At 54.6% G+C, this 26,396-nt stretch overlaps 1 protein-coding gene across 1 annotated transcript; it reads right to left on the reverse strand.

Moving 5' to 3' along the window:
• Positions 1–11,294: 11,294 nt before the first annotated feature.
• Positions 11,295–24,240, reverse strand: LOC119924386 (maestro heat-like repeat family member 5). The gene is given in 17 exon segments (XM_038743227.1): positions 11,295–11,395; positions 11,992–12,060; positions 12,318–12,420; positions 12,770–12,895; positions 12,996–13,106; positions 13,108–13,148; positions 13,520–13,700; positions 13,950–14,093; positions 14,365–14,479; positions 15,286–15,470; positions 15,814–15,964; positions 16,285–16,339; positions 16,342–16,432; positions 22,466–22,615; positions 23,083–23,144; positions 23,661–23,866; positions 24,201–24,240. Coding segments are annotated over 17 exon segments (1,908 nt in total). The 5' UTR covers positions 24,218–24,240.
• Between the last annotated feature and the right edge of the window lie 2,156 nt (positions 24,241–26,396).

The following is a 26,396-nucleotide window of genomic DNA, read 5'->3' on the forward strand; positions in this document are numbered from 1 at the left end:
ACATGTGTGGAAGGGTTACAGATTGATTTTGTCTGTGGCTCCGAGGAGTTGTCAGGGAGGCTCGTTGTTGACAGGGCTGGCTGACTATAAAGGTTTTCAGGGAAGGTGGCACTATGACAATGTCAATGGCCTGGTGATAGTGTCAGGTGTGGGTGTCATGGTGACATTGCCAGTGACCCAGGGGCGATGCAGGGAAGGTGGCACGATGATGGTGCCGGGGTCCCAGAGGAGCTGTCATGGAAGGTGTATCGATGATGGTGTCGACAGCCTCAGGTGGTGTCGAGAAGGGTGATACTATGACGATCTTGGTTGCTCAGAGGAGGCGTCAAGGAAGGTGGAACGGTGGCACAGTGATGAGGCCGCTGTCAGGGGGGGGAGGCACGGTGACTGTGCTGGCTGCCCAGAGGAGGCGTTGGGGAGGCTGGAGCTGGGATAGTGCCACAGATGTGAGGCTTGTGGTGGAGGTGGAAGGTGGAGCGGTGACAATGCCAGTGACCCAGAGGTGGTGTCAGGTAGGGTGGCAGGATGACTGTTCCGGCGACTCAGAGGTGTCATTGAGTCTGACACAGTGATGTTACCGGCTGCCCAGAGGAGGTATCTGAGAAGATGGCAGGATCACAATGTCAGCATCCCAGTAGTAGTGCCGACAGAGGATGGCAGAGGATGAGGACCAGTGCCAGGCAGGGAAACTAGATGGGGTAGGAGGATCAGGACCAGGCAGTGGACGATGGTCAGGGCCAGGTGGGTGAGGAGGGTCAGGACCATATGGAGGAGGAGTGCTAGGCCCAGGCGAAGGAGGAGAGTAAAGATGAGACAGAGGAGGTGGGAAAAAGATCAATGGGAGGAGGCCCTCCAGGAGCAGGTGGAGGAGGAGATCCAGAACCAGACGGATGGGGTTGGGCCAGGACAAGACAGAAGAAGAAGAAGAGGACCAGAAGAAAGAGGAGGGCCAGAATCTGGAGGAGGAGGAAGGCAAGGATTACGCAGAAGAAGACCTGGATCGAAGGAGGAGGAGGGCAAAGACTAGGAGGAAGAGGAGGCGGCCTAGATGGACGAGGAAGGCAAGTACTAGGTGGAGGTCAAAGGTGAGCCAGGATCTGGCAGAGAACAAAGGCCAGGACTAGCCGGAGAAGGAAGGCCAGTTTTTGGTGGAGGAGGATCACCACTACCAGAAAGAGTTGGATGGCTAGGAAAGAAAGAGAACGACGGCCAAGACCAAGAGAAAGAGGAGGCGCAGGATCTGGCAGGGAAGGAGGGCCAGGACCAGGCAGAGGAGGAACTCGATCATGAGGAGGAATAGGGTGAAGTCCAGGCTAAAGTAAGAACCAACACCAAGCAGAGGATGAGGGCCAGGGTAAGGTGGAGCAGCCAGATGGGGTAGGAGGGACAAGACCAGGCAGTGGACAATGGCCAAGACCAGGTGGGTGAAGAGGGTCAGGACCATGTGGTGGAGGAGAGCCAGGACCAGACGAAGAAGGGGAGTAAAGATGAGACAGAGGAGGTGGGAAAAATATCACTGGAAGGAGGAGAGCCAGGAGCAGGTGGAGGAGGAGACCCAGGACCAGATGGTTGGGGGTGGGCCAGGACAAGGCAGAAGAAGAGGAAGAGGACCAGAAGGAGGAGGAGGGCCAGGTTCTGGAGGAGGAGGAAGGCCAGTATGAGGCAGAGGACGAGGACCTGGATCGAAGGAGGAGGAGAGCAAAGACTACGAGGAAGAGGAGGTGGCCTAGATGGAGGAGGAAGGCAAGTACTAGGTGGAGGTCAAAGGTGAGCCAGGATCTGGCCAAGGACGAATGCCAGGACAAGGCAGAGCTGGTGGGCCAGTGTTTGGTGGAGGATGATTACTAGTACCAGGAAGAGATGGAGGGCCAGGAAAAGAATTAGAAGGAGGCCAAGACCAAGAGAAGGGGGACGTGCAGGATCTAGCTGAGGAGGTGGGAAAGGACAAGACAGAGGACGAACAGGATCATGAGGCAGAAGAAGGTTAAGACCAGGCTGAAGGCGAGAACCGTGACCAAGCAGAGGATGAGGGCCAGTGCCCGGTGGAAGAGCCAGATGGGGTATGAGGGCCAGGACCAGGCAGAGGTGGATGGCCTTGACCAGGTGGGTGAGGAGGGTCAGGACCATGTGGAGGAGGAGTACCAGGCCCAGGCGAAGGAGCGGAGTGAAGATCAGACATAGGAGTTGGGAAAAAGATCATTAGGAGGAGGAGACCCAAGAGCAGGTGGAGGAGGAGGTCCAGGACCAGACAGGTGGGGGTGGGCCAGGACCAGGCAGAAGATGATGAAGAGGATCAGCTGAGGGCCTAAACTAGGAGGAGGAGGAGACAACCTAGATGGAGGGGGAAGGCGAGAACTAGGTGGAGGTCCCAGGAGAGCCAGGATCTGGGCGATGACGAAGGCGAGGACAAGGCGGAGGTCAAGGGCCAGTGTTTTGTTCAGGAGGATTACTAGTACCAGAAAGAGTTGGAGGGCCAGGAAAAGAACAAGAAGGAGACCAAGACCAAGAGAAAGACAAGGCGCTGGATCTAGCAGAGGAGGAGGGCAGTACCAGGCAGAGGAACTGGATCATGAACAGGATAAGGGTTAGGATCAGTCTGAAGGCGAGAACCAAGACCAAGCAGAGGATGAGGGCCAGGGTCAGGTGGAGGAGCCAGATGGGGTAGGATGGCCAGGACCAGGCAGTGGAGAATGGCCACGACCAGGTAACGATGAGACAGAGGAGGTGGGAAAATAATGAATGGAAGGAGGAGGGCCAGGAGCAGGTGGAGGAGGAGACCCTGGACCAGACGGATGGGGGTGGGCCAGGATAAGGCAGAAGAAGAAGAAGAGGACCAGAAGAAGGAGGAGGGCCAGGATCTGGAGGAGGAGGAAGGGCAAGATGAGGCAGACGAAGAGGACCTGGATCGATGGAGGAGGAGGGCCAAAACTAGGAGGAGGAGTAGGCGAGCTAGATGGACACGGAAGTACCAGGTGGAGGTCCCAGGAGATTCATGATTTGGCCGAGGACGAAGGCCAGGACAAGGCAGAGCTGGAAGGCCAGTGTTTGGTGGAGGAGGATTACAAGTACCAAGAAGAGTTTGAGGACCAGGAAAAGAACGAGAAGGAGGCCAAGACCAAGAGAAGGAGGAGGCGCAGGATTTATCTGAGGAGGAGGGCCAGGAACTGGATCATGAGGAGAAAGAGGGTTAAGACCAGGCTGAAGGCGAGAACCAAGACCAAGCAGAGGATGAGGGCCAGTGCCAGGTGGAGGAGCCAGATGGGAGAGGGGGGCCAGGACCAGGCAGAGGAGGATGGCCAAGACCAGGTGGGTGAGGAGGATCAGGACTATGTGGAGGTGGAGTGCCAGGCTCAGGCCAAGGAGAAGTGTAAAAATGAGACAGAGGAGGTGGGAAAAAGATCAATGGGAGAAAGAGTGCCAGGAGAAGATGGAGGAGGACACCCAGGACCAGACGGATTGAGGTGGGCCAGGACAAGGCAGAAGAAGAAGAAGAGGACCAGAAGACGGAGGAGGGACAGGATCTGGAGTAGAAAGAAGGCCAGGGTGACGTAGAGGAAGAGGACCTGGATCGAGGGAAGAGGAGGGCAAAGACTAGGAGGAAGAGGAGGCGGCCTAGATGGACCAGGAAGGCAAGTACCAGGTGGAGGTCAAAGGTGAGACAGGTTCTGGCCGAGGACAAAGGTCAGGACTAGCCGGAGAAGGAGCAGAAGGAGGGCCAGTGTTTGGTGGAGGAGGATTACCAGTACCAGGAAGTATTGGGGGGCCAGGAAAAGAAAGAGATGGAGGCCAAGACCAAGAGAAGGAGGAGGCGCAGGATCTAGCAGAGAAGGATGGCCAGGGCCAGGCATAGGAGGAACTAGATCATGAGGAGGAAGAGGGATAAGACCAGGCTGAAGGCGAGAACCAAGACCAAGCAGAGGATGAGGGCCAGTGCCCGGTGGTAGAGCCAAATGGGGTAGGAGGGCCAGGACCAGGCAGTGGAGAATGGCCAAGACCAGGTGGGTGATGACGTTCAGAACGATGTGGAGGAGGAGTGCCAGGCCCAGGCCAAGGAGGGGAGTGAAGATCAGACAGAGGAGGTGGGAAAAAGATCATTGGGAGGAGGAGAGCCAGGAGCAGGTGGAGGAGGAGGTCCAGGACCAGACAGATGGGGGTGGGTCAGGACCAGGCAGAAGAAGAAGAGGATCAGCAGAAGGAGGAGGGATAGGATATGGGGGAGAAGGGAGGCCAGCATGAGGCAGAGGAAGAGGACCTGGAACGAAGGAGGAGGAGGGCCAAAACTAGGAGGAGGAGAAGGCGACCTAGATGGAGGAGGAAGGCAAGTACTAGGTGGAGGACCCAGGAGAGCCAGGATCTGGCAGAGGAGGAAAGCCAGGACAAGGCGGAACTGAAGGGCCAGTGTTTGGTTCAGGAGGATTACTAGTACCTGGAAGAGTTGGAGGGCTAGGAAAAGAACAGGAAGGAGTCCAGGACCAAGAGAAGGATTAGGCGCAGGATCTAGCAGAGGAGGAGGGCCACGTCCAGGCAGAGGAGGATCTGGATCATGAAGAGCAAGAGGGTTAAGACGAGGCTAATGGATGAGGATGAGGGCCAGGAAGAGGATGAGGGCCAGTGCCAGGTGGAAGTGCCAGATGGGGTAGGAGGGCCAGGACAGGGAGTGGAGGATGGCCAGGGCAAGGTGGGTGAGGTGGGTCAGGACCATGTGGAGGAGGGGTGCCAGGCCCAGGCGAAGGAGGAGAGTAAGGATGAGACAGAGGAGGTGGGAAATAGTTCAATGGGAGGAGGAGGGCCAGGAGCATGTGGAGGAGGAGACCCAGGACCAGACGGATGGGGATGGGCCAGGACAAGGCAGAAGAAGAAGAAGAGGAGGACCAGAAGAAGGAGGAGGGCCAGGATCTGGAGGAGAAAGAAGGCCAGGATGATGCAGAGGAATAGGACCTCCCTCGGTACCGAGGGAGGAGGAGGGCAAAGACTAGGAGGAAGAGGAGTCGGCCTAGATGGACGAGGAACACAAGTACCTGGTGGAGGTCAAAGGTGAGCCAGGATCTGGCCGAGGACGAAAACCAGGACAAGGCGGAGCTGGAGGTCCAGTGTTTGATGCGGGGGGATTACCAGTACCAGGAAGAGTTGTAGGGCCACGAAAAGAAAGAGAAGGAGGCCAGGACCAAGAGAAGGAGGAGGCATAGGATCTAGCTGAGGAGGTGGGACAGGACCAGGCAGAGGAGGAACTGGATCATGAGGAGGAAGAAGCTTAAGACCAGGCTGAAGGAGAGACCCAAGACTAAGCAGAGGATGAGGGCCCGTGCCAGGTGGAGGAGCCAGATGGGGTAGAAGGCCCAGGACGAGACAGTGGAGGATGGCCAAGACCAGGTGGGTGAGGAGGGTCAGGACCATGTGGAGGAGGAGTGCCAGGCCCAGGCGAAGGAAGGGAGGAAAGATCAGACAGAGGAGGTGGGAAAAAAGTCATTCGGAGGAGAGCCAGGAACAGGTGGAGGAGGAGGCCCAGGACCGGGTAGATGGAGGTGGGCCAGGACCTGGCAGAAGAAGAAGAAGAGGATCAGCAGAAGGAGGATGGATATGATATCGGGGAGAAGGAAGGCCAGGATGAGGCAGAGGAAGAGGACGTGGAACGAAGGAGGAGGAGGGCCAAAACAAGGAGGAGGAGGAGGCGATCTGGATGGACGAGGACGAAGGCCAGGACAAGGCAGAGCTGAAGGGCCAGTGTTTGGTTCAGGAGGATTACTAGTACCAGGGAGAGTTGGAGGGCCAGGAAAAGAACAAGAAGGACGCCAAGACCAGGAAAAGAAGGAGGCACAGGATCTAGCAGAGCAGGAGAGCCAGGACCAGGCAGGGGAGGAACTGGATCATGAAGAGGAAAAGGGTTAAGACCAGGCTGAAGGAGAGAAACAAGACAAAGCAGAGGATGAGAGCCATTGCCAGGTGGAGTTACCAGATGGGTTAGGAGGGCCAGGACCGGGCAGAGGAGCATGGCCAAGACCAGATGGGTGAGGAGGGTAAGGTCCATGTGGAGGAGCAGTGCCATGCCCAGACGAAGGAGGGGAGTGGAGATCAGAGAGAGGAGTTGGGACAAAGATCACTCTGAGGAGGAGAGCCAGGAGAAGGTGGAGGAGGAAGCCCATGACCAGATTTATGGGGGTGGGCCAGTACAAGGCAGAAGAAGAAGAAGAAGAGGACCAGAAGTAGGAGGAGGGCCAGGATCTGGAGGACAAAGAAGGCCAGGATGACGCAGAGGAATAGGACCTCCCTCGGTACCGAGAGAGGAGGAGGGCAAAGACTAGGGGGAAGAGAAGGCGGCCTAGAAAGACGAGGAAGGCAAGTACCGGGTGGAGGTCAACCGTGAGCCAGGATCTGGCTGAGGACAAAGGTCAGGACTAGCCGGAGAAGTAGTGCTAGAGTTTGGTGGAGTAGGATTACCAGAACTAAGAAGAGTTGGAGGGCCAGGAAAATATAGATAAGGACGGCCAAGACCAAGAGAAAGAGGAGGCACAGGATCTAGCAGAGGAGGAGGGCCAGGACCAGGCAGAGGAGGAACTGGATCGTGAGGAGGAAGAAGCTTAAGACCAGGCCGAAGGCGAGACCCAAGACCAAGCAGAGGATGAGGGCCAGTGCCAGGTGTAGGACCAGGTGGGGAAGAAGGCCCAGGATGAGGCAATGGAGGATGGCCAAGACCAGGTGGGTGAGGAGGGTCAGGACCATGTGGAGAAGGAGTGTCAGGCCCAGGCGAAGGAGGGGAGGGAAGATCAGATAGAGGAGGTGGGAAAAAGTCATTGCGAGGAGGAGAGCCAGGAACAGGTGGAGGAGGAGGCCCAGGACCAGGTAGATGGAGGTGGGCCAGGACCATGCAGAAGAAGAAGAAGAGGATCAGCAGAAGGAGGAGCGATAGGATATGGGGGAGAAGGAAGGCCAGGATGAGGCAGAGGAAGAGGACGTGGAACGAAGGAGGAGGGCCAAAACTAGGAGGAGGAGGAGGCGATCTAGATGGATGAGGACGAAGGCCAGTACAAGGCTTAGCGGAACGGCCAGTGTTTGGTTCAGGAGCATTACTATTACCAGGGAGAGATGGAGGGCCAGGAAAAGAACAAGAAGGACGCCAAGACCAGGAAAAGGAGGAGGCACAGGATCTAACAGAGCAGGAGAGCCAGGACCAGGCAGGGGAGGAACTGGATCATGAAGAGGGTTAAGACCAGCTGAAGGAGAGAAACAAGACAAAGCAGAGGATGAGGGCCAGTGCCAGGTAGAGTTAACAGACAGATTAGGAGGGCCAGGACCAGGCAGAGGAGCATGGCCAAGACCAGGTGGGTGAGGAGGGTAAGGACCATGTGGAGGAGCAGTGTCATGCCCAGGCGAAGGAGGGGAGTGGAGATCAGACAGAGGAGTTGGGAAAAAGATCACTCGGAGGAGGAGAGCCAGGAGAAGGTGGAGGAGGAAGCCCAGGACCAGACGGATGGGGGTGGGCCAGTACAAGGCAGAAGAAGAAGAGGACCAGAAGAAGGAGGAGGGCCAGGATCTTGACGAGAAAGAAGGCCAGAATGACGCAGAGGAATAGGACCTCCCTCGGTCCCGAGGGAGAAGGAGCGTAAGGACTAGGAGGAAGGGAAGGCGGCCTAGAAAGACGAAGAAGGCAAGTACCGGGTGGAGGTCAAAGGTGAGCCAGGATCTGGCCGAGGACAAAGGTCAGGATTAGCCGGAAAAGGAGGGCCAGTGTTTGGTGGAGGAGGAGTACCTGAACCAGGAAGAGTTGGAGGGCCAGGAAAATATAGAGAAGGACGGCCAAGACCAAGAGAAAGAGGAGGCACAGGATCTTGTAGAGGAGGAGGGCCAGGACCAGGCAGAGGAGGAACAGGATCATGAGGAGGAAGAAGCTTAAGACCAGGCTGAATGCAAGAACCAAGACCCAGCAGAGGATAAGGGCCTCCTGCCCTTATACCAGGTGGAGGTCCCAGGAGAGCCCAGGATCTGGCCGAGGACGAAGCGCAGGACACGGCGGAGCTGGAGGGCCAGTGTTTGGTGGAGGAGGATTACCAGTACCAGGAAGCGTTGGAGGGCCAGGAAAAGAAATGGAAGGAGGCCAATACCATTGGAAGGAGGAGGCGCAGGATCTAGCTGAGGAGGAGGGCCAGGACAAGACAGAGGAGGAACTGGATCATGGGGAGGAATAGGGTTAAGACCAGGCTGCAGGAGAGAACCAAGACCAAGCAGAGGATGAGGGCCAGTGCCCGGTGGAAGAGCCTGATGGGGTATGAGGGACAGGACCAGGCAGTGGACAATGGCCAGGACCAGGTGGGTGATGACGTTCAGAACGATGTGGAGGAGGTGTGCCAGGCCCAGGCGAAGGAGGAGAGCGAAGATCAGACAAAGCAGGAGGCCAAAAGTTCATTTGGCGGAGGAGAGCTTGGAGCAGGTTGAGGAGGAGGCCCAGGACCAGACGGAAGGGGGTGGGCCAGAACCAGGCAGAAGAAGAAGAAGAGAATTAGCAGAACTAGGAGGTCCACGATCTGGAGGTGAACGAAGGCCAGGATGAGGCCGACGAAGAGAACCTGGATTGAGGGAGGAGGGCCAAAACTAGGATGAGGAGGAGGTGAGCTAGATGGACAAGGAAGGCAAGTACCAGTTGGAGGTCCCAGGATAGCCATGATCTGGCCGAGGACGAAGGCCAGGATAAGGCGGAGTTGAAGGGCCAGTGTTTGGTTCAGGAGGATTACTAGTACCTGGAAGAGTTGGAGGGCTAGGAAAAGAACAGGAAGGAGGCCAAGACCAAGAGAAGGATTTGGCGCAGGATCTAGCACAGGAGGAGGGCCAGGTCCAGGCAGAGGAGGATCTGCATCATGAAGAGGAAGAAGGTTAAGACGAGGCTGAAGGCGAGAACCAAGACAAAGCAGAGGATGAAGGCCAGTGCAAGGTGGAGGTGCCAGATGGGGTAGGAGTGCCAGGCCCAGGCAGTGGAGGATGGCCAGGGCAAGGTGGGTGAGGTGGGTCAGGACCATGCAGAGGAGGGGTGCCAGGCCCAGGCGAAGGAGGAGAGTAAAGATGAGACAGAGGAGGAGGGAAATAGTTCAATGGGAGGAGGCGGGCCAGGAGCATGTGGAGGAAGAGACCCAGGACCAAACGGATGGGGGTGGGCCAGGACAAGGCAGAAGAAGAAGAGGACCAGAAGAAGGAGGAAGGCCAGGATCTGGAGGAGAAAGAAGGCCAGGATGACGCAGAGGAATAGGACCACCCTCCGTCCCGAGGGAGGAGGAGGGCAAAGACTAGGAGGAAGAGAAGGCGGCCTAGAAAGACGAGGAAGGCAAGTACCGGGTGGAGGTCAAAGGTTAGCCAGGATCTGGCCGAGGACAAAGGTCAGGACTAGCCGGAGAAGGAGGGCCAGTGTTTGGTGGAGGAGGATTACCAGAACCAGGAAGAGTTGGAGGGCCAGGAAAATATAGAGAAGGACGGCCAATTCCAAGAGAAAGAGGAGGCACAGTATCTAGCAGAGGAGGAGGGCCAGGACCAGGTAGAGGATGAACTGGATCATGAGGAGGAAGAGGGTTAAGACCAGGCTGAAGGCAAGAACCAAGACCAAGCAGAGGATAAGGGCCTCGGTCAGCTGGAGGAGCCAGATGGGGTAGGAGGGCCAGGACCAGGCAGTGGAGAATGGCCAGGTCCAGGTGGGTGAGGAGGGTCAGGACCATGTGGTGAAGGACGAGGCCTAGGCGAAGAAGCAGAGAGTAAAGATAAGACCGAGGAGGTCGGGAAAAGATCACTGGGAGGTGGAGAGCCAGGAGCAAGTGGAGGAGAAGGCCCAGGACCAAACGGAAGAGGGTGGGCCAGGACCAGGCAGAAGAAGAGGATCTGCAGAAGTAGGAGGTCCACGATCTTGAGGAGAAGGAAGGCCAGGATGAGGCAAACGAAGAGAACCTGGATCTTAACCCTAACCCTAACCCTAACCCTAACGCTAACCATAAACCTAACCCTAACCCTAACCCTAACCCTAACCCCTAACTCTAACCCTAACCCTAACCCTAAACCTAACACTAACCCCTATCCCTAACCCTTAAACCTAACCCAAACCCTAACAACCCTAACCCTAACCCTTACCCTAAACCTAACCCTAACCCTAACCCTAACTCTAACCCCTAACAACCCTAACCTTAACAACCCTAACCCTAACCCTTACCCTAAACCTAACCCTAACCCTAACCCTAACCTTAACCCTAAACCTAAGAGTAACACTAACCCCTATACCTAACCCCTAAACCTAACCCAAACCCTAACAACCCTAACCCTAACAACCCTAACCCTAACCCTTACCCTAAACCTAACTCTAACCCCTAACCCTAACGCAACCCTAAACCTAACCCTAAGATAACCTACTATTAAATCTGTTTTTACTTATCAACCTACTTTTAATGCTAAGAGCCTGCTTTTTATTCTGTTTTTAGCTAACAGACAATTTTTTAGTCAGTGTTAATGCTAACAGCCTGCTTTTGAATCTTTTTATCTAACAGCCTGTTTTTAAAGCTAACAGCCTGCTTTTAATGCTAACAGCCTATTTTAATTTTAAAACAGCCTACTTTTAAATGCTAACAGCCTGTGTTTAAAGCTAACAGTCTATTTTAATGCTAAAAGCCTACTTTTAAATCTGTTTTCACCAACAGCCTGCTTTTAAAGCTAATAGCCTACTTTCAATGCAAACAGCCTACTTTTTAAAGCTAACAACCTACTATTATATCTGTTCTTATCTAACAACTTACTTTGAATGCTAACAGCCTAATTTTAAGCCTGGAATCCAGTTCTGACCTGTGGCCTTGGGACCCGAAGAACGGTGTCCCAGAAGCCTGGGGGCTGAACAGTCCAGGGCCGACGGTCACCCCTTCTCCGCCGCACCCATAGACTCTAGTGGCACTCCAATCTAAACCCCGCCCCAACTCCCTACTATCCCGCTGGCTGAAGGAAAGTCAGGCCCCACCCCTCGGGAAAGAAGTGGGAGTTTGACACCGGCTCGGTCCTGTCCCCACCGTCCCAGAGTCCTGGAGTTAGAGTCCTCACCCAGGCTTGCCTCCATGCTCCCGGCGGCGGCCAAAGCAAAATTGGGGGATCTCGGAGAGAGCCGAGTCCCGTGAGCCACCTTCCCTCACATGGCTGTCTCGGGACGGGATTCTCTCCGTTCGTGTGGGACCAGAACCCATGGCACGTCCCAAGGCAGCCCCCGCTGCTCCAGATCCGGTGACCCAGGACAGTCCTGATGCCACCTCGTCCTCCTAGGTTTCTTTTCTCCCACGGGTTGGGGGCCCTCAGAAGAAGAGCGGTTCATTTTTCTCTTTCTGTCTCCGTTTGTAGGTGTTCAGGAATCTGCGGATCTTGGACGAGGAGTCGTTTTTCAGAGCTTCAGTTTCTGAAAAGGGGTGGTAAAGAACACGTGTGATGCAAGGCAGTCCTCCACTAGAAGTTGTTCCCCTCCCCGACTTTGATCATGCCCCGGGGACATGGGAAGAGTCCTCCACTCCCCATCCAACTCCAATCTCCTGAACCCATAACTTCCCCTTGCCTCGTTCTGTCCTTCTACCACCACCCACCCAGGGCTGCGGAGATGGGAAAGCCTGAAACACGAGACAGAGGAAAGAAGAGGACAGAGAAATCAATCCGTCAGTGGATGGTATTTCCAGAGCGCTTACCATGTGCAGAGCACTGCATTAAGCGCTAGGGAGAATATAGTCAACTAGAATGAGCAGACAGATCTCCCAGCCCATAAGGTGCTAGCAGTCTAGGGGGAAATAGCTGCCAGAGGCTCAGAGGGCCAGCATTCAGAAAGGCGAGTGAAAGAGAAAAGCAAGACAGAGGAGGAAGCACGGAGCATGGAGAGAAACAGAAGAGGGAAAGAGAATGAGAGAGAGAGAGAGAGAGAGAGAGAGAGGGACAGAGAGAGGGAGGGAGGGAGAGAGAGAGATTAGGGGAGAAATGGAAAGGGTGCGTGTCTTTGTTAGAACTCACTCTGGAAAATGATTTTGAACGTCTTGTCGGAGAGCAGCGGGCTCGCGGGATACACAGTGATGGTGTGTACTGTGGGGAAAGGAAACAAACCATTATTTTCCTCGTTTGTTTGCCCATCCATCCGTCCACCCGCTTCCCGGAAAGACGGCTGGAGAAGGACATGCCTTCCCTATCCAGCCCCCGGAGTCAGGGAGGAGGATCCAAGAGAGGCCTCCTCTGGGATCTGGCCAAGAAAAGGGGTCGGGCCAGATGGTGTGTCATTACTTTGTTGGTTTTTGGTTTGTATGTTTACTTGCTTTCCCCAGTGCCCTCCACTCCCCACTCACCGAGGAAGACAATGGCCGCAAATTTCACATCTGGTTGGATGCAGTTGGTATAGGCCAGAGCTTGGGACAAGAAAATGGGAAGGAAGTCCCCAAAGCTCTTCATCTGGGGAGGAGGAGAAGGAGAGTGAGAGACCCCAACCCATCCCCAACCTCCTTGACGATGCACACCAACTCTCCAACTTCCACTTCCACTACAGGACACGGGGCTCTCAACCTCCTCCTGGTCCCTTTAGCAAATCAACCCCTCTAGACGGTAAGGTCATTGCGGGCCGGGAACGTGTCCACCAACCATTCAACTGTGCTCTCCGAGGAGCTCGGTACAGTGCTGTGTACGGAATAATTACCCAACATATCTCACCGATGTGCCCCGCAGGAGGGATCCGCCCCCACAGTTCCCACCCCAGATCCAAGGACACCCCCTCCCAGCCCCCACCCATACCTGACATACTCACCAAGGCCGTCCAGATGGTACCATAGGTCGTTCTCTCCCTCTCTTCCCACCTCAACATCCATCCGACGACTCTGGAGTCCCTCCAGCCGATATTCTGGGCCAGCCAGAAGAATGTATATCTGGCTTTCTGGAAACAGAGAACCCGAGGGGTTGGTGTCAGGGGGCGGCAGAGCCACGGACCAGGGGCCCAGAGACAATGGGTACTGTGGAGGGTGGGGGAGACTCACTTTGGCCACTGTCGGGTGCTCGTCCTTCAGGTGGAAGAGGATGGGCTGGAGGCAGCAGATCACCTTATGATGGAGACGGGGGTTTGGAACCGTCAGACAGCTGCTGGCCACGGCTGCCAGCAGCTCCAGGGCTGCCACCCGCAATTGGGGTCTCTCCTGAGGAGAAATCCCCGGTGGAGTGTGTGGGAGGGGCAGGAGATGAGGGGAGGGCTGCGGGCACCGGAGCGGGGGCTGGGGAACCCAGGGCAGGGACAACGTAGGGACTGAGGTCTTCGGGGGGAGAGTGAGGAGCGAGGACATCGCCGGCATGGGTGGGGGGGGAACGCAGTGCCGGGCGGGGGGCGGGGGTGAGCCGTGGCTCGCCGCGGGTCTGACGAGCTGCGGAAGGGCAGCTAATGCCCCGAGCCCTGTGGGAGCTGTGGAAGCGGCCGCCTCTGGGCTCTGGCACAGCTGGGGTCGGGGCGGGAGTTCCCGGGCTCCGGCCCTGCGGTGGCTGCTCCCCTGTCCCCTCGAAACCCTCAGACTTACGTCGTCAAGGAACGGGTTCAGCCTGAGGACGATATCCTTACGGAGGTGGCCGAGTCCCCGACTGCCCAGGCTGAGGGCGGTGAGAGTCGCCGCGTCCATGGCCGCTAGGAGCCCCTCCTGGTCCTTCTGGGTGATGCCCTCCAGGAGGAAGGGGAGCTGAGCAAGGAGCACTGGGTCCTGAGGAGACGAGGGCAAAGAGAGCCCCGAGACGGCTCCCCTGGCCCCTCGGTCCCGGGCCCCCCCCCCGGACTGCCCACCCCGGTGCCGCCCCCGACCGCTCCCGGGAGTCCTTTGTCGCCCCGCTTCCCCTGCCCGAACTGGGCCCTCCCCGGGGGCGGGGTGCTCTCAAAGACTGTCTGGGTCCCGGGCTGGTGTTCCCTCCGGCACTAAACCCTATGGGGGTGGCCAGAGGGCTGGGCCCCTGACCTTGTCGTGGTTGAGGGGCAGGCTGCTGAGGGCCTGCAGGCTGATGGCTCTCACCACGGGGTCGGGGGCCTTTAGGCCATCCCGGAAGATTAACCGCACGACCTCGGGATCCAGGGTAGTCTCCATGCAGGGCGTCCAGATCAACTGCCACAGAATGCCGTGTCTGCGAGTGGACCGTGTAGGCGAAGGGGGCGGGAGTCTGATGCTCGGGAAGGTGGAGCCGGGACCCGCAGAGAGGGGGCAACGAGTGCCAAGCTGTTTGGGACCGGGGCGGGGACCAGTACCTACCCGCTCCCCTCCAACCTCTGCCCACCCTCTCACCCGGGGTTCGGGGTCCGGGGGTCCCTGGCTGAAGATGACAGTGCCCACTGCGGATCCGAGACGTCTCTCCAGGGCCCTAGACCCCTGTTCTTACCTCGGCCAGCAGCCCCATGGCCACACTTCGGCCCTGCGGGTCTTTCTCCTGCAAAGAGCTGGCCACCATTGGCAGGAGTTCGGCCACCATCGGGCAACTGCTCTGAACCAGGGTCCTGGGGGAAAGAGCCCCGCAGGGCTGAACTCAGAGAGGAGTCCAGGAATCCCCGGGGCCGGGGAATAGGAGCTCGGGGAGGGCCAAGGGTAGGGCAGTTAACTGCGGAGGCTACTCCCCACCCGCTCGTCCAGACCAATTTCTTGGGGGATCCTGCCCACCCCGTCTCTCTCTCTCTCTCTCTCTCTCTCTCTCTCTCTCTCTCTCTCTCTCACACACACACACACACACACACACACACACACACACACACACCTGGCCAGAAGGGCCACGGCCTCCTGGAAGGTGTTGAGGGATGAGAAGAGGTGCCAACCATCCTGCAACTCCATGGCTGTGAAGCTCTGCCAACATCCTCTGGTGGACAGAAACCCCCTCAGGGCCTCCAGGGCCGTCCTGAAAGCAACGAGGGTTTGGGGGTTCATGGAGGGGCGGGTGGTGCGAGAGGACCAGAGGGTGTCCGTCAGTCCTGCCGGTTCTGGGCATGTCCCCAAAAAGTCTTGTCCTGTCACAGGTAAGCCCTACCCCCAGGGGTAGGACACACGAGACTTGACCTCCAAATCCCCCATCCCTGCCATGTTTGGTTCCCAGCCCAGCAGGGACAACCTGAACCAGGAGCTCCCTGAAATTTCTGCCATCTCCGGCCTCCCAGACCCACGGCCCATCGGCTCCCCGGCCCCTTGGAGCCCCCGGCCCCAATTCAAAGTCCTCGAGGGATCTGTCCGGTGATCGGGGGATAAGCCATCCTCACTTGGAGTATCTCCTTCACGGGTCCCTCTCCCCCAGCTCCACATCCCTCTGGTCGCTCACCTCCAGGGACTGAGCGCAGAGGGGACGGTGGGCTCCACGGCCAAGAGCACTCGTTCCCCCACCAGGCCCAGCTCCAGCACATAGTGGATCTGGATGATGAAGGCCAGGAAGAGCTGGGGGAGGAGTCGAGCCACAGCCTCCGAGTACTCCACAGAAAAGAGAAGCTCATATAGCGTGTTCACAGCCTGGTGGGGTGGCACGTGGGCTCAGCCAGAAGTTCCCCCGAACACGACATGCCCCCTGGCCTCTGCCCACGGCTCCCTTTGACCCCACACCCGGGGCCCACTCTGAGCCGAAGCCCCGGGCAGGGTTAGGCAGCACCCAGCTCGGTGGCCCCTCTCGGGGCTTGGCCTCCTGTGCCCTCGAGGACAGCCCCCGACTCCCACCCCTGGCGCCCTGGGCAACCTCCCCAGGCAGCAGGGGATGGGTCGGAAGGAGTGGGAAGAGGTGGGGCAGGGGTGGGGCTCAGTACTAAGGGCTACGGGCTCCAGCCAGGCCTGCCCTTCGATCCGTTCTTCTGGGTCTCACAGCGATGGAGCCTCGGCTGTGCCTCTCCCACTCGGTCCCGTTGCTCTCCTCAGGTAGAGGTCGTACCAACACTCTACGGAGCAGTTCCTGCATCATGCAGGAGGCGATGGAAGCATCCCCCCCGACAGATTTCCAAACCTCAAGGACCTGCCTGTAGAGCCACAACCCGGACTCAACTTTTCCCACTTCTCCCCCAGCACCGGCCCAGGATCCCGCCCCAAGGCATTGCGGGGACCCTGGATTGCAGCCTTGGGGGCCTGGGAATCTCCTCACCACTCACCTGCCTGCACCTCCCACCCAGGACCGGCCACTCAGGAGGAGACCAAGGAAAGCCGAGGCCCCCAGGCTCCATACAACTGCCGAGGTTCGCCCTAGGCCCCCACCCCGGAGGTATCCGTTGTCATTCATCCCGGGTCTGTCCCAGCTGGGGCCTTTCCGTCCCGAGGAGCTGGGGGGCGATGGTGGCCGTACCTGTTCAGAGGTATTGAGTACTCGAGGAAGACCTGCACTGTCTCCCGGGTGCGGCCAGCAGGGCCAGGACTTCCTTGAAGAGGGTCTTCCCAGCCTGGGGTTCGGAGGAGATGTGGGGCTCCAACACGCTCCTTGCCAAGTCGGCCGCCTGTAGGTCAGTGGGGAGGCAGATGGTCAAAGTCGAACTCGACAAGCCCGCCAGACATCCCTTCCCGTCGTGTCCCCCACTCCCACCGACCCCCCTCCGCCCCCACCCCACGAACCCTGCCCGGCCCGGCCGTCTGGGCCCCAAGCAGCAAAGCGGTGAAGGCCCCACCGCCTCCCAGGCCCAGGTCTGCTAGTCTGGCTCCAGCCCACAGAGCAGGGGATCGGAAGTGCTGGCGAACTGAGTGGGGAGAAGCCGCAGAAGGGAGAGCGAGAGACTCCCGCTCCTCAAGAACGTCCAGTGGTTGCCCGTCCACTTCCACAGCAGGCAGAAACTCCTCACCAGTGGGTAAGCACACCACCACCTTGCCCCCTATTTCCTGCTGATTTTCTACGACAACCCAGCCCGCGCACTTTGCACTTCTAATGCCAACTTCCTCACTGTACTTACTGTATTCAAGGTACTCACTCTACCTCCATCTCATCCAGACTTCCACCAACCTATCGCCCACGACACACCTCTGGCCTGGAACGCCCTCTCTCCTCAGATCCGACAGGCAATGACTTACTGAAGGCACATCTCCTCCACGAAGTCTTCCCTGACTAAGCCCCCGCCCTCTGCTCCTCTCCCACTCGCTTCTGCGTCACCATGACCTGCTCTCTTTATTCATTCCCCCAGCCAGCCGGTCAGCCAGCCAGCCCCACGGCACTCACGTCCGTATCTCTCATTTTTTGCTTTCTCTTACTATCTCTCTCCCCCCTCTAGACTGACAGCACATGGTGGACAGGGAATGGCTTCATTTGCTGTTATATCGGACTCTCCCATTCGTTTAGTAGAGTGCTCTGAACACCGGAAGTGCTTAAAAATATGATTGACTGACTAATTTTTCCTGTTCTTGGGTGTTTAGTATTGTTCACTGCCCTTACAAAACTCCCATTTAAAAAAATTTGATAGACTCATTAATAGATATTTCAATGAGTCCTGTCCTGTGGAACGATTTTGAGTATTGCCCCACTGCACTACTGCTCGTTCAGCTGGGCGTAACCGAAAGTAAATCAGGAATGGGTATTCGGAAAACTATTTTATGTGCACACCACCACGATTCCCAGGGCCACATTTCACCTGCAACGGTACCCTAAGAAGTTGTGTTGTGCAACAGGGACATCATTAAATAGTACAGACACACGGGAAGATAGAAAATTAGGAAAATGTAGGTCTCAGAATGCCTAATCCTTCGGTTTCCAGATCTGGAAAAACTGCCATTGCAGATAAAACGTGCCAGTTTTGTGGAGATGACAGATGGGGAGAAATGATATGTTCACTTTAGTTACTGATTTCTATTCGTTCATTCCTTCACTCAGTCATTCAACCGCAGTCATTGAGCACTTACAGTGTGTCCGGCACTGTACTAAGCGCTTGGGAGAGTAAACTAGAACAACCAACAAACACTTTCCTGCCCACGACGTGCTTATAGTCTTGAGGGGGGGACAGGAATTAATATAAATCAGTAAATGATAAATAGATCAAAAGTCAATAAATTACAGTTCTAAGCAGATTCATACCGATGTGCCGGGGGGATCAGAGTGAAGATGAATGAAGGAGCAAGTGAGAGCGGCACAGAAGGGAGTGGGAGAAGAGGAGAGGAGGGCCTAGTCAGGGTAGGCTTTTTGGAGAAGTGCCTTCACTAAGGTTTCGAAGTGGGGGACAGAAAGTATCTGAAGCAGAGAAGCAGCGTGGCTCAGTGGGAAAAGCCCGGGCTTCGGAGTCAGAGATCGGGGGTTCTAATCCCGGCACCACCACTTGACAACTGTGTTACTTTGGGGAAATTACTCAACTTCTCTGTGCCTCGGTTACCTCATCTGTAAAATGGGAATTAAGACTGTGAGCCCCAAGCGGGACAACCTGATAACCATGTATCTATTCCAGGGCATCATCCCCGTCAGTTCTTCCGTACATTCAACTCCCTTCTCAGGCCCCCGGTTCCTCCCCCTCCTCCTTCCCTCACCCCCCCCCCCCGATCTGGCCTCCTTCTTCATTGATAAAATTGAATCCATCAGGTCCGACCTCCCCAAAGTCACTCCCCCACCTTCTCCAACCCCCCGGCTCTCAACACTCTCTTCTACTCTCCAATCCTTCCCAGCGGTATCCTCAGAGGAGCTCTCCTCCCTCATCTAAAGTGCTACTCCGGCCACCTGTGCTTCTGACCCCATTCCCTCTCATCTCATGAAATCTCTCGCTCCGTCCCTTCTCCCCTCCTTAACTTCCATCTTCAACCGCTCACTCTCCACCGGTTCCTTCCACTCTGCCTTCAAACATGCCCATGTCTCTCCCATCCTAAAAAATCCCTCTCTTGAACCCACCTCACCTTCTAGTTATCGCCCCATCTCCCTCCTACCATTCCTTTCCAAACTCCTAGAACGAGTTGTCTACACGCGCTGCCTCGAATTCTTCAAAACCAACTCTCTCCTCGACCCCCTCCAGTCTGGCTTCCGTCCCCTACGTTACATGGACACTGCCCTCTCAAAGGTCACCAATGACCTCCTGCTTGCCAAATCCAACAGCTCATACTCTATCCTAATCCTCCTCGACCTCTCAGCTGCCTTCGACACTGTGGACCACCCCCTTCTCCTCAACACGCTATCCGACCTTGGCTTCACAGACTTTGTCCTCTCCTGGCTCTCCTCTTATCTCTCCGGTCGTTCATTCTCAGTCTCTTTTGCAGGCTCCTCCTCCTCCTCCTCCCATCCCCTTACAGTGGGGGTTCCCCAAAGTTCAGTTCTCGGTCCCCTTCTGTTCTCGATCTACACTCACTCCCTTGATGACCTCATTTGCTCCCACGGCTTCAACTATCATCTCTACGCTGATGACACCCAAATCTACATCTCTCCCCCTGCTCTCTCCCCCTCCCTCCAGACTCGCAACTCCTCCTGCGTTCAGGACATCTCCATCTGGATGTCTGCCCGCCACCTAAAACTCAGCATGTCGAAGACGGAACTCCTTGTCTTCCCTCCCACACCCTGCCATCTCCCTGACCTTCCCATCACTGTGGACGGCACTACCATCCTTCCCGTCTCACAAGCCTGCAAACTTGGTGTCATCCTCGACTCCGCTCTCTCATTCACCCCTCACATCCAAGCCGTCACCAAAACCTGCCAGTCTCAGCTCCGCAACATTGCCAAGATCCTCCCTTTCCTCTCCATCCAAACTGCTACCCTGCTCGTCCAAGCTCTCATCCTATCCCGTCTGGACTACTGCATCAGCCTCCTCTCTGATCTCCCACCCTCGTGTATCGCCCCACTTCAATCCATACTTCACGCCGCTGCCCGGATTGCCTTTGTCCCAAAACGCTCTGGGCATGTTACTCCCCTCCTCAAAAATCTCCATTGGCTACGAATCAATCTGCGCATCAGGCAGAAACTCCTCACCCTCGGCTTCAAGGCTCTCCATTACCTCGCCCCCTCCTACCTCACCTCCCTTCTCTCCTTCTACAGCCCAGCCCGCAACCTCTGCTCCTCTGCCGCTAATCCCCTCACCGTGCCTCGTTCTCGTCTGCCCCGCCGTCGACCCCCGGTCCACGTCATCCCCCTGGCCTGGAATGCCCTCTCTCCCAACATTCGCCAAGCTAGCTCTCTTCCTCCCTTCAAGGCCCTACTGAGAGCTCACCTCCTCCAGGAGGCCTTTCCAGACTGAGCCTCCTCCTCCCTCTCCCCCTCGTCCCCCTCTCCATTCCCCCATCTTACCTCCTTCCCTTCCCCACAGTACCTGTATATATGTATATATGTTGGTACATATTTCTTACTCTATTTATTTATTTATTTTTTGTTTTCCTTGTACATATCTATTCTATTTATTTTATTTTGTTAATATGTTTGGTTTTGTTCTCTGTCTCCCCCTTCTAGACTGTGAGCCCACTGTTGGGTAGGGACTGTCTCTATATGTTGCCAACTTGTACTTCCCAAGCGCTTAGTACAGTGCTCTGCACACAGTAAGCGCTCAATAAATACGGTTGATTGATTGATTAATTGATTGGCACATTGTAAGCGCTGAAGGAATACCATTACAATTACTATTGTTGTCTGTCTGATATGAAAGAGGGCGGGCATTCTGGGCCAGAGGGAGGATGTGGGCGAGAGGTCGACGGCGAGATAGAAGAGATCACAGTAAAGTGAGAAGATTAGCGTTAGAGGAACGAAGCATGCTGCCTGGGTTGAAGTAGGAGAGAAGCGAGGTGAGGTAGGAGGGAACAAAGCAGTGAAGTGATTTATAGGCCAGGGTGAGGAGTGTTTGTTTGAAACAAAGCTGGATAATAATACAATAATAATGATGATGGAATTTGTTAGGCGCTTACTATGTGCCAAGCACTGTTCTAAGTGCTGGGGGGATACAGGGTGATCACGTTGTCCCACGTGGGGCTCAAAGTCTTAATCCCCATTTTACAGATGAGGTAATTGAGGTTCAGAGAAGTTAAGTGACTTGCCCAAGGTCACACAGCAGAAATGTGGAGGAGCTGGGATTAGAACCCATGACCTCCAACTCCCAGGCCCGGGCTCTTTCCACTGGTAAGCCCCAGCTGGAATTTCTTGGGGAGTGGGGAAACATGGTCTGAACGTTTTTGCAGGATAACGTTTCAGGAAGCAGAATGAAGTGTGGACTGGAGTGTGTCTCCCCCTTTTAGACTGTGAGCCCACTGTTGGGTAGGGACTGTCTCTATATGTTGCCAAATTGTACTTCCCAAGCGCTTAGTACAGTGCTCTGCACACAGTAAGCGCTCAATAAACACGATTGATTGATTGGAGAGAGAGGAGGCAGGGAGGTCAGCAAGGAGGTTGTTACACTAATCAAGGAGGGATAGAATAAGTGCTTGTATCAGTGTGAAAGCTGATTGGATGGAGTGGAAGGGGGTATGGGGGCGATATTGTGAAGGTAGAATTGAGGAAATTGATTGCTGGCCGGACTGTGTGGGTGGAAGGAGATAGTGGAGTCGATGCTCATGCCAAGGTTATGGGCTTCCTGTGCCCATCTTCCAGGAATTTTTGTGATATTTAGCATTCCACTTTCTGTTGAGTTTCTTTTTGTGAGGATCGGACCCTGTATATATGGGTACACGGTTGGTCTCCAATTTAGACATGGCAAATGAGAGAATGCCTTCCTGTCTGGGAAATCCTCAGCCTAATGGTTGAGCAGCCAAAAAGGAACAATGGGCTTAGGAAAGGATTTGGATAAGGCAAAGGTCCAGGAGCTTTCTTGTGTGATACAATTACCTCCTAGAGCCCCACCGTTAGGGAAATGGGGAAGTAGCCGGAGTAGTATTTCCGTGTGGGAGCAGGGGAATGTGACTACCGCCTAACTGTGACTTGAGAAGAGTGAGGGAGGTCTCCAGTGACAGACAGGCCCAAGACCAGGAAACCATAGAGCATCCCCATATCATTTATTGGTCATCATGTCCGTCTCTCGCTTCTAGACTGTAAGCTTGTTGGGGACAGAGAATGTGTCCACAGGCTCTACTGTGTGGTACTCTCCCAAGCTCTTAGTCCAGTGATCACTCGATCGATGCCATCGATCGATGGTGCTGGCTTACATCAGAGGGACTGGCTACAATCAGGGTTTATTGTATTGGTTAAGCACTTGGCATGTGGCAGTCACTGCACTTAACGCTGGTGTAGGTGCACGATTATCGGGATGGATACAGTAGCCGTACCACATGGGGCTCAGTGTCTTGATCCCCATTTTTCACATGAGGGAGCTGAGGCCCAGAGATGTGGAGTGACTTGCTAAGATCACACAGCAGCCAGGTAGCAGAGCCAGGATCGGAATACAGGCCCTTCTGTATCCCAGGCCTAGGGGCGAGGAGACACTGGGCAACTCTGCCTCTTTCTGTGACTTGTGTCACACCACTGTGCCTTGTGTCTCTCAGTTGGTCTACAATCTCGAGCCCCCCACCCCAATACGCCACTAACTGCCTGACATCAAAAGTCAATCCCACTCCCAGCTCCTCCCTCCTCAGACCCCTCCCTTCCCCCACCCCCGGGTTCCTACCTGATTTTCTAAGGCTGCGTTCACCTGAAGCAGGATGGAGAGTATCCGCATTGCCTGCCCCACCCTGGTCAGGTTGGGGCTCCTCAAACAATACAGTACTTGGAGGGAGAGATCACTCAGCTGGGCCGAGGTTAGGTTCCTGGTCCAAGACTGGTGGGAGGAGAAGCGGGGGTCAAGGAGCAATGGCACATTTTGACCACTTAATAGTAAGAACAATGATAGCAATAATAATAACAGTACTTGTGACATTTGTTAAGAGTTTACAGTGGGCCAGACACTGTATAAAGCACTGGGGTGGGTCCTCCAAGCAAATCAGGTTAGACATAGTCCCTGTAGCACCTGGGGTACATTTTGTCAATCCCCATTTTCCAGTTGAGGGAACTGAGGCCAGCAGAAGTGAAATGACATACCCAAAGTTCCATAGCAGACAGATGGCAGATCAGGGATTAGAACTCGTGGCCTTCTGACTTCCAGGCCCCCTGGCCTATCCCCTCCCCACTCCCGCCTCACAAAGCAGGGAGACCCTCCCCTCCCCGCCCTTCCTCCAGCCCCCTCCCCGGCCCCGGAGAGGCCCAGGCCCAGAGGAATGTCCAGGCCCAGGGAGTGCTGGCTCTTACCACCAGATCGCCGTGGGACTGGGATCCGTAGAGCTCACTGAGCACGAGTTCAAAGCACCGCTCTGGGAAGGATGGAGAAACCCCGCGGTGAGAACTCGCTCAGTGATGATGATGATGGTATTTGTTAAGCGCTGACTATGTGCCAAGCATTGTGTCTGGGTCTCTTTGCCCCCTGCCCCCAATTCCCTCCCCCAGACACCCCGCCAGCTCCAGAACATTCTGAGGACGGGGCTGCACCCGGCTCCTCGCAACCCCCCTACCAAAAAAACCCACAAAAAACCAGGCCTCTGCACCTCACCCTCCATCTCCTCTTTCTATTAACTTTGGTTACGGAACTTGCTATGCGCTTACTCTGTGCCAGACACTCTATTAAGCGCTAAGGTAAACAGAAGGTAATTGTGTTGAACACAGTCCATGTCTCACATGCAGGCTCACAATCGATCCCCATTTTCTTGATGAGGTAACTGAGGCACGGGGAAGTGACCTGACTTGCCCAAGGTCACCCAGCAGACAGGGGCAGAGCAGGGATCAGAACACAGGCCCGCACTCTGTCCACTACCGTGTCCCAGGCTCCTCACCGTCGCTCATCACTTCCTCCTTAAACTCTGTGTTCTCGGGGGCTGGAGCGACCCGGGAGGTGCTCATCAATTCCTCCTTGAACTCTGTGTCCTCGGGGGCTGGATCGACCCGGGAGGGGCGGGCGAAAAGCCTTCTGAAATTAGCCTTTCGGGCCCATTCCAGGAAGCGCCGCATCCTGGAGGTCTCACTCACGGAAAAAATTCTCCTGGAGCAGTAGGAAGAGTTGAAAGAGAAGGAGACGTAAAAGGGGGTTGAAAGAGGCTCCTGGAATGGGGCACCTACCTCTCCCAGTCCCCGGCCTCAGCCTCCCCTCGAAGGTTAAGAAAAGAGGGGGGGGGGAGGCACCTCCAGCACCTCCCATAACTGCCGCTGCCCTCCCCTCCTCCCCTCCTCTTCGCCTCCTCACTTCTCCTGCTTCTCAGCCCCTGCTTCCCCTCGGCCCCCAGCCCCTGGCACCAGACTGGACCCCCGCCCGTTCCCCTTCTCTTGCCCTCCCAGCTGACCACATCCCGGGCCCACGGACACAAGAGTGGGCTGACCGGATGAATCGAGACATTCCGCTGATCGTTATCACTCGACGCTACTCTACTCTGCTCTACTCTACTGTTCGCTAATCTAACTAAAGTCCCCTTCCCTAGCCCAACAAGTCCTCCCCTCCACCTAGCCCCTCTCTAGCCCCCCTCCCTAGCCCACAACAAGCCCCCCCGCCTCTTCCTAGCCCTCCCCAAACACCTTCCCTCAACAAATAAACGAAATCCTTCTCTTTCCTCTCTGCGATCTAATCTACTCTCAAGCTCCGAACCACCAAACTACCACGGAAAGCACCACTAACTCTCCAACCACTAACATCTCGGCCAAGGTCCAATGAACACTTCCTGTCCCCAACGGTCAGACCCCTCGCGCCCGGGCTCTGAAGTCAGTAGTACATCGCAATCGGTTGCCAGGCAGGGCTCGAGCCCCTCTCCTTTTCACTCCCCCGCTCCTCCTTTCCTCCTCACGATCCCCCCCCCCGCCCCCGTCCAACCTATGGTCTCTGACCTGCAGTCTTCGTCCATATGTCCTGAGGATCTGCATTTTCCCGGCTTTCTTTGTGGACTGTGCCCCTGCCCCACCGCCCCATATATATATATTCTAGAATTTGAGCCCGTTGTCGGGTAGGGACCATCTCTATATATTGCCAACTTGCACTTCCCAAGTGCTTAGTACAGTGCTCAGCACACAGTGAGCGCTCAATAAATACGATTGAATGAATGAATTAAAGAAGGAAAAACATAAATATACTAAACAGATATAATATATTAATATAATAATTGCATAATATAGTATATTAATATAATGTAAATTACACACACACACATATATTCTAGACTGTGAGCCCGCTGTTGGGTAGGGACTGTCTCTGTGTGTTGCCAACTTGTACTTCCCAAGCGCTTAGTGCTCTGCACACAGTAAGCGCTCAATAAATACTATTGAATTAACATATATATGTATATATTCTAGACTGTGAGCCCACTGTGGGGTAGGGACCGTCTCTATATGTTGCCAAGTTGTACTTCCCAAGCGCTTAGTACAGTGTTCTGCACACAGTAAGCACTCAATAAATACAATTTGAATGAATGAATGAAAGAAGGAAAGAAAGACATAAATATACTAAAGAAACAGATATGTTAATATAATAATTATATAATACATTATATCAATATATTAATATAATGTAAATTATACAAACACGCACATGTGAGCCCGTTGTCGGGTAGGGACCGTCTCAATATGTTGTGCCAACTTGTACTTCCCAAGCGCTTAGTACAGTGCTCTGCACACAGTAAGTGCTCAATAAATACGATTGAATGAATGAATGAAAGGAGATACATATACTAAAGAAACAGATATAATATATTAATATAATAAATTATATTAATATATGAATGTAATGTAAATCATATATACACACACATATATATTCTAGACTATGAGCCCATTGTCGGGTAGGGACCATCTCTACATGTTGCCAACTTGTACTCCCCAAGTGCTTAGTACAGTGCTCTGCACACAGTAAGTGCTCAATAAATACGATTGAATGAATGAATGAAAGAACGAACGAAAGACATTAATATACTCAAGAAACAGATATGTTAATATAACAATTATGTAATATATTAATATAATGTAAATCACACACATACACACACACACACATATATTCTAGACCGTGAGCCTGTTGTCGGGTAGGGACCGTCTCTATACATTGCCAACTTGTACTTCCCAAGCGCTTAGTACAGTGCTCTGCACACAGTGCTCAATAAATACGATTGCATGAATGAATGAAAGAAGGAAAGGCATAAATATACTAAATAAAGAGATACAATATATCAATATAATATTATCATACTAACATAATGTAATGTGAATTGCACACACGTGTGTATATATGTATATATGTGTGTATATGTGTACACATATGTGTGTATATGTGTATATGTGTATGTATGTGTGTGTATATATACACACACATACATATCAATCAATCAATCAATCATATATATTGAGCGTTTGCTGTGTGCAGAGCACTGTACTGAGCGCTTGGGAAGTACAAGTTGGCAACGTATGGAGACAGTCCCTACCCAACAGTGGGCTCACAGTCTAAAAGGGGGAGACAGTGAACAAAACCAAACATACTAACAAAATAAAATAAATAGAATAGATATGTACAAGTAAAACAAATAAATACATAAATA

Source organism: Tachyglossus aculeatus, unplaced genomic scaffold (assembly GCF_015852505.1).
Source record: "Tachyglossus aculeatus isolate mTacAcu1 unplaced genomic scaffold, mTacAcu1.pri scaffold_97_arrow_ctg1, whole genome shotgun sequence".
Taxonomy (NCBI): Eukaryota; Metazoa; Chordata; class Mammalia; order Monotremata; family Tachyglossidae; genus Tachyglossus; species Tachyglossus aculeatus.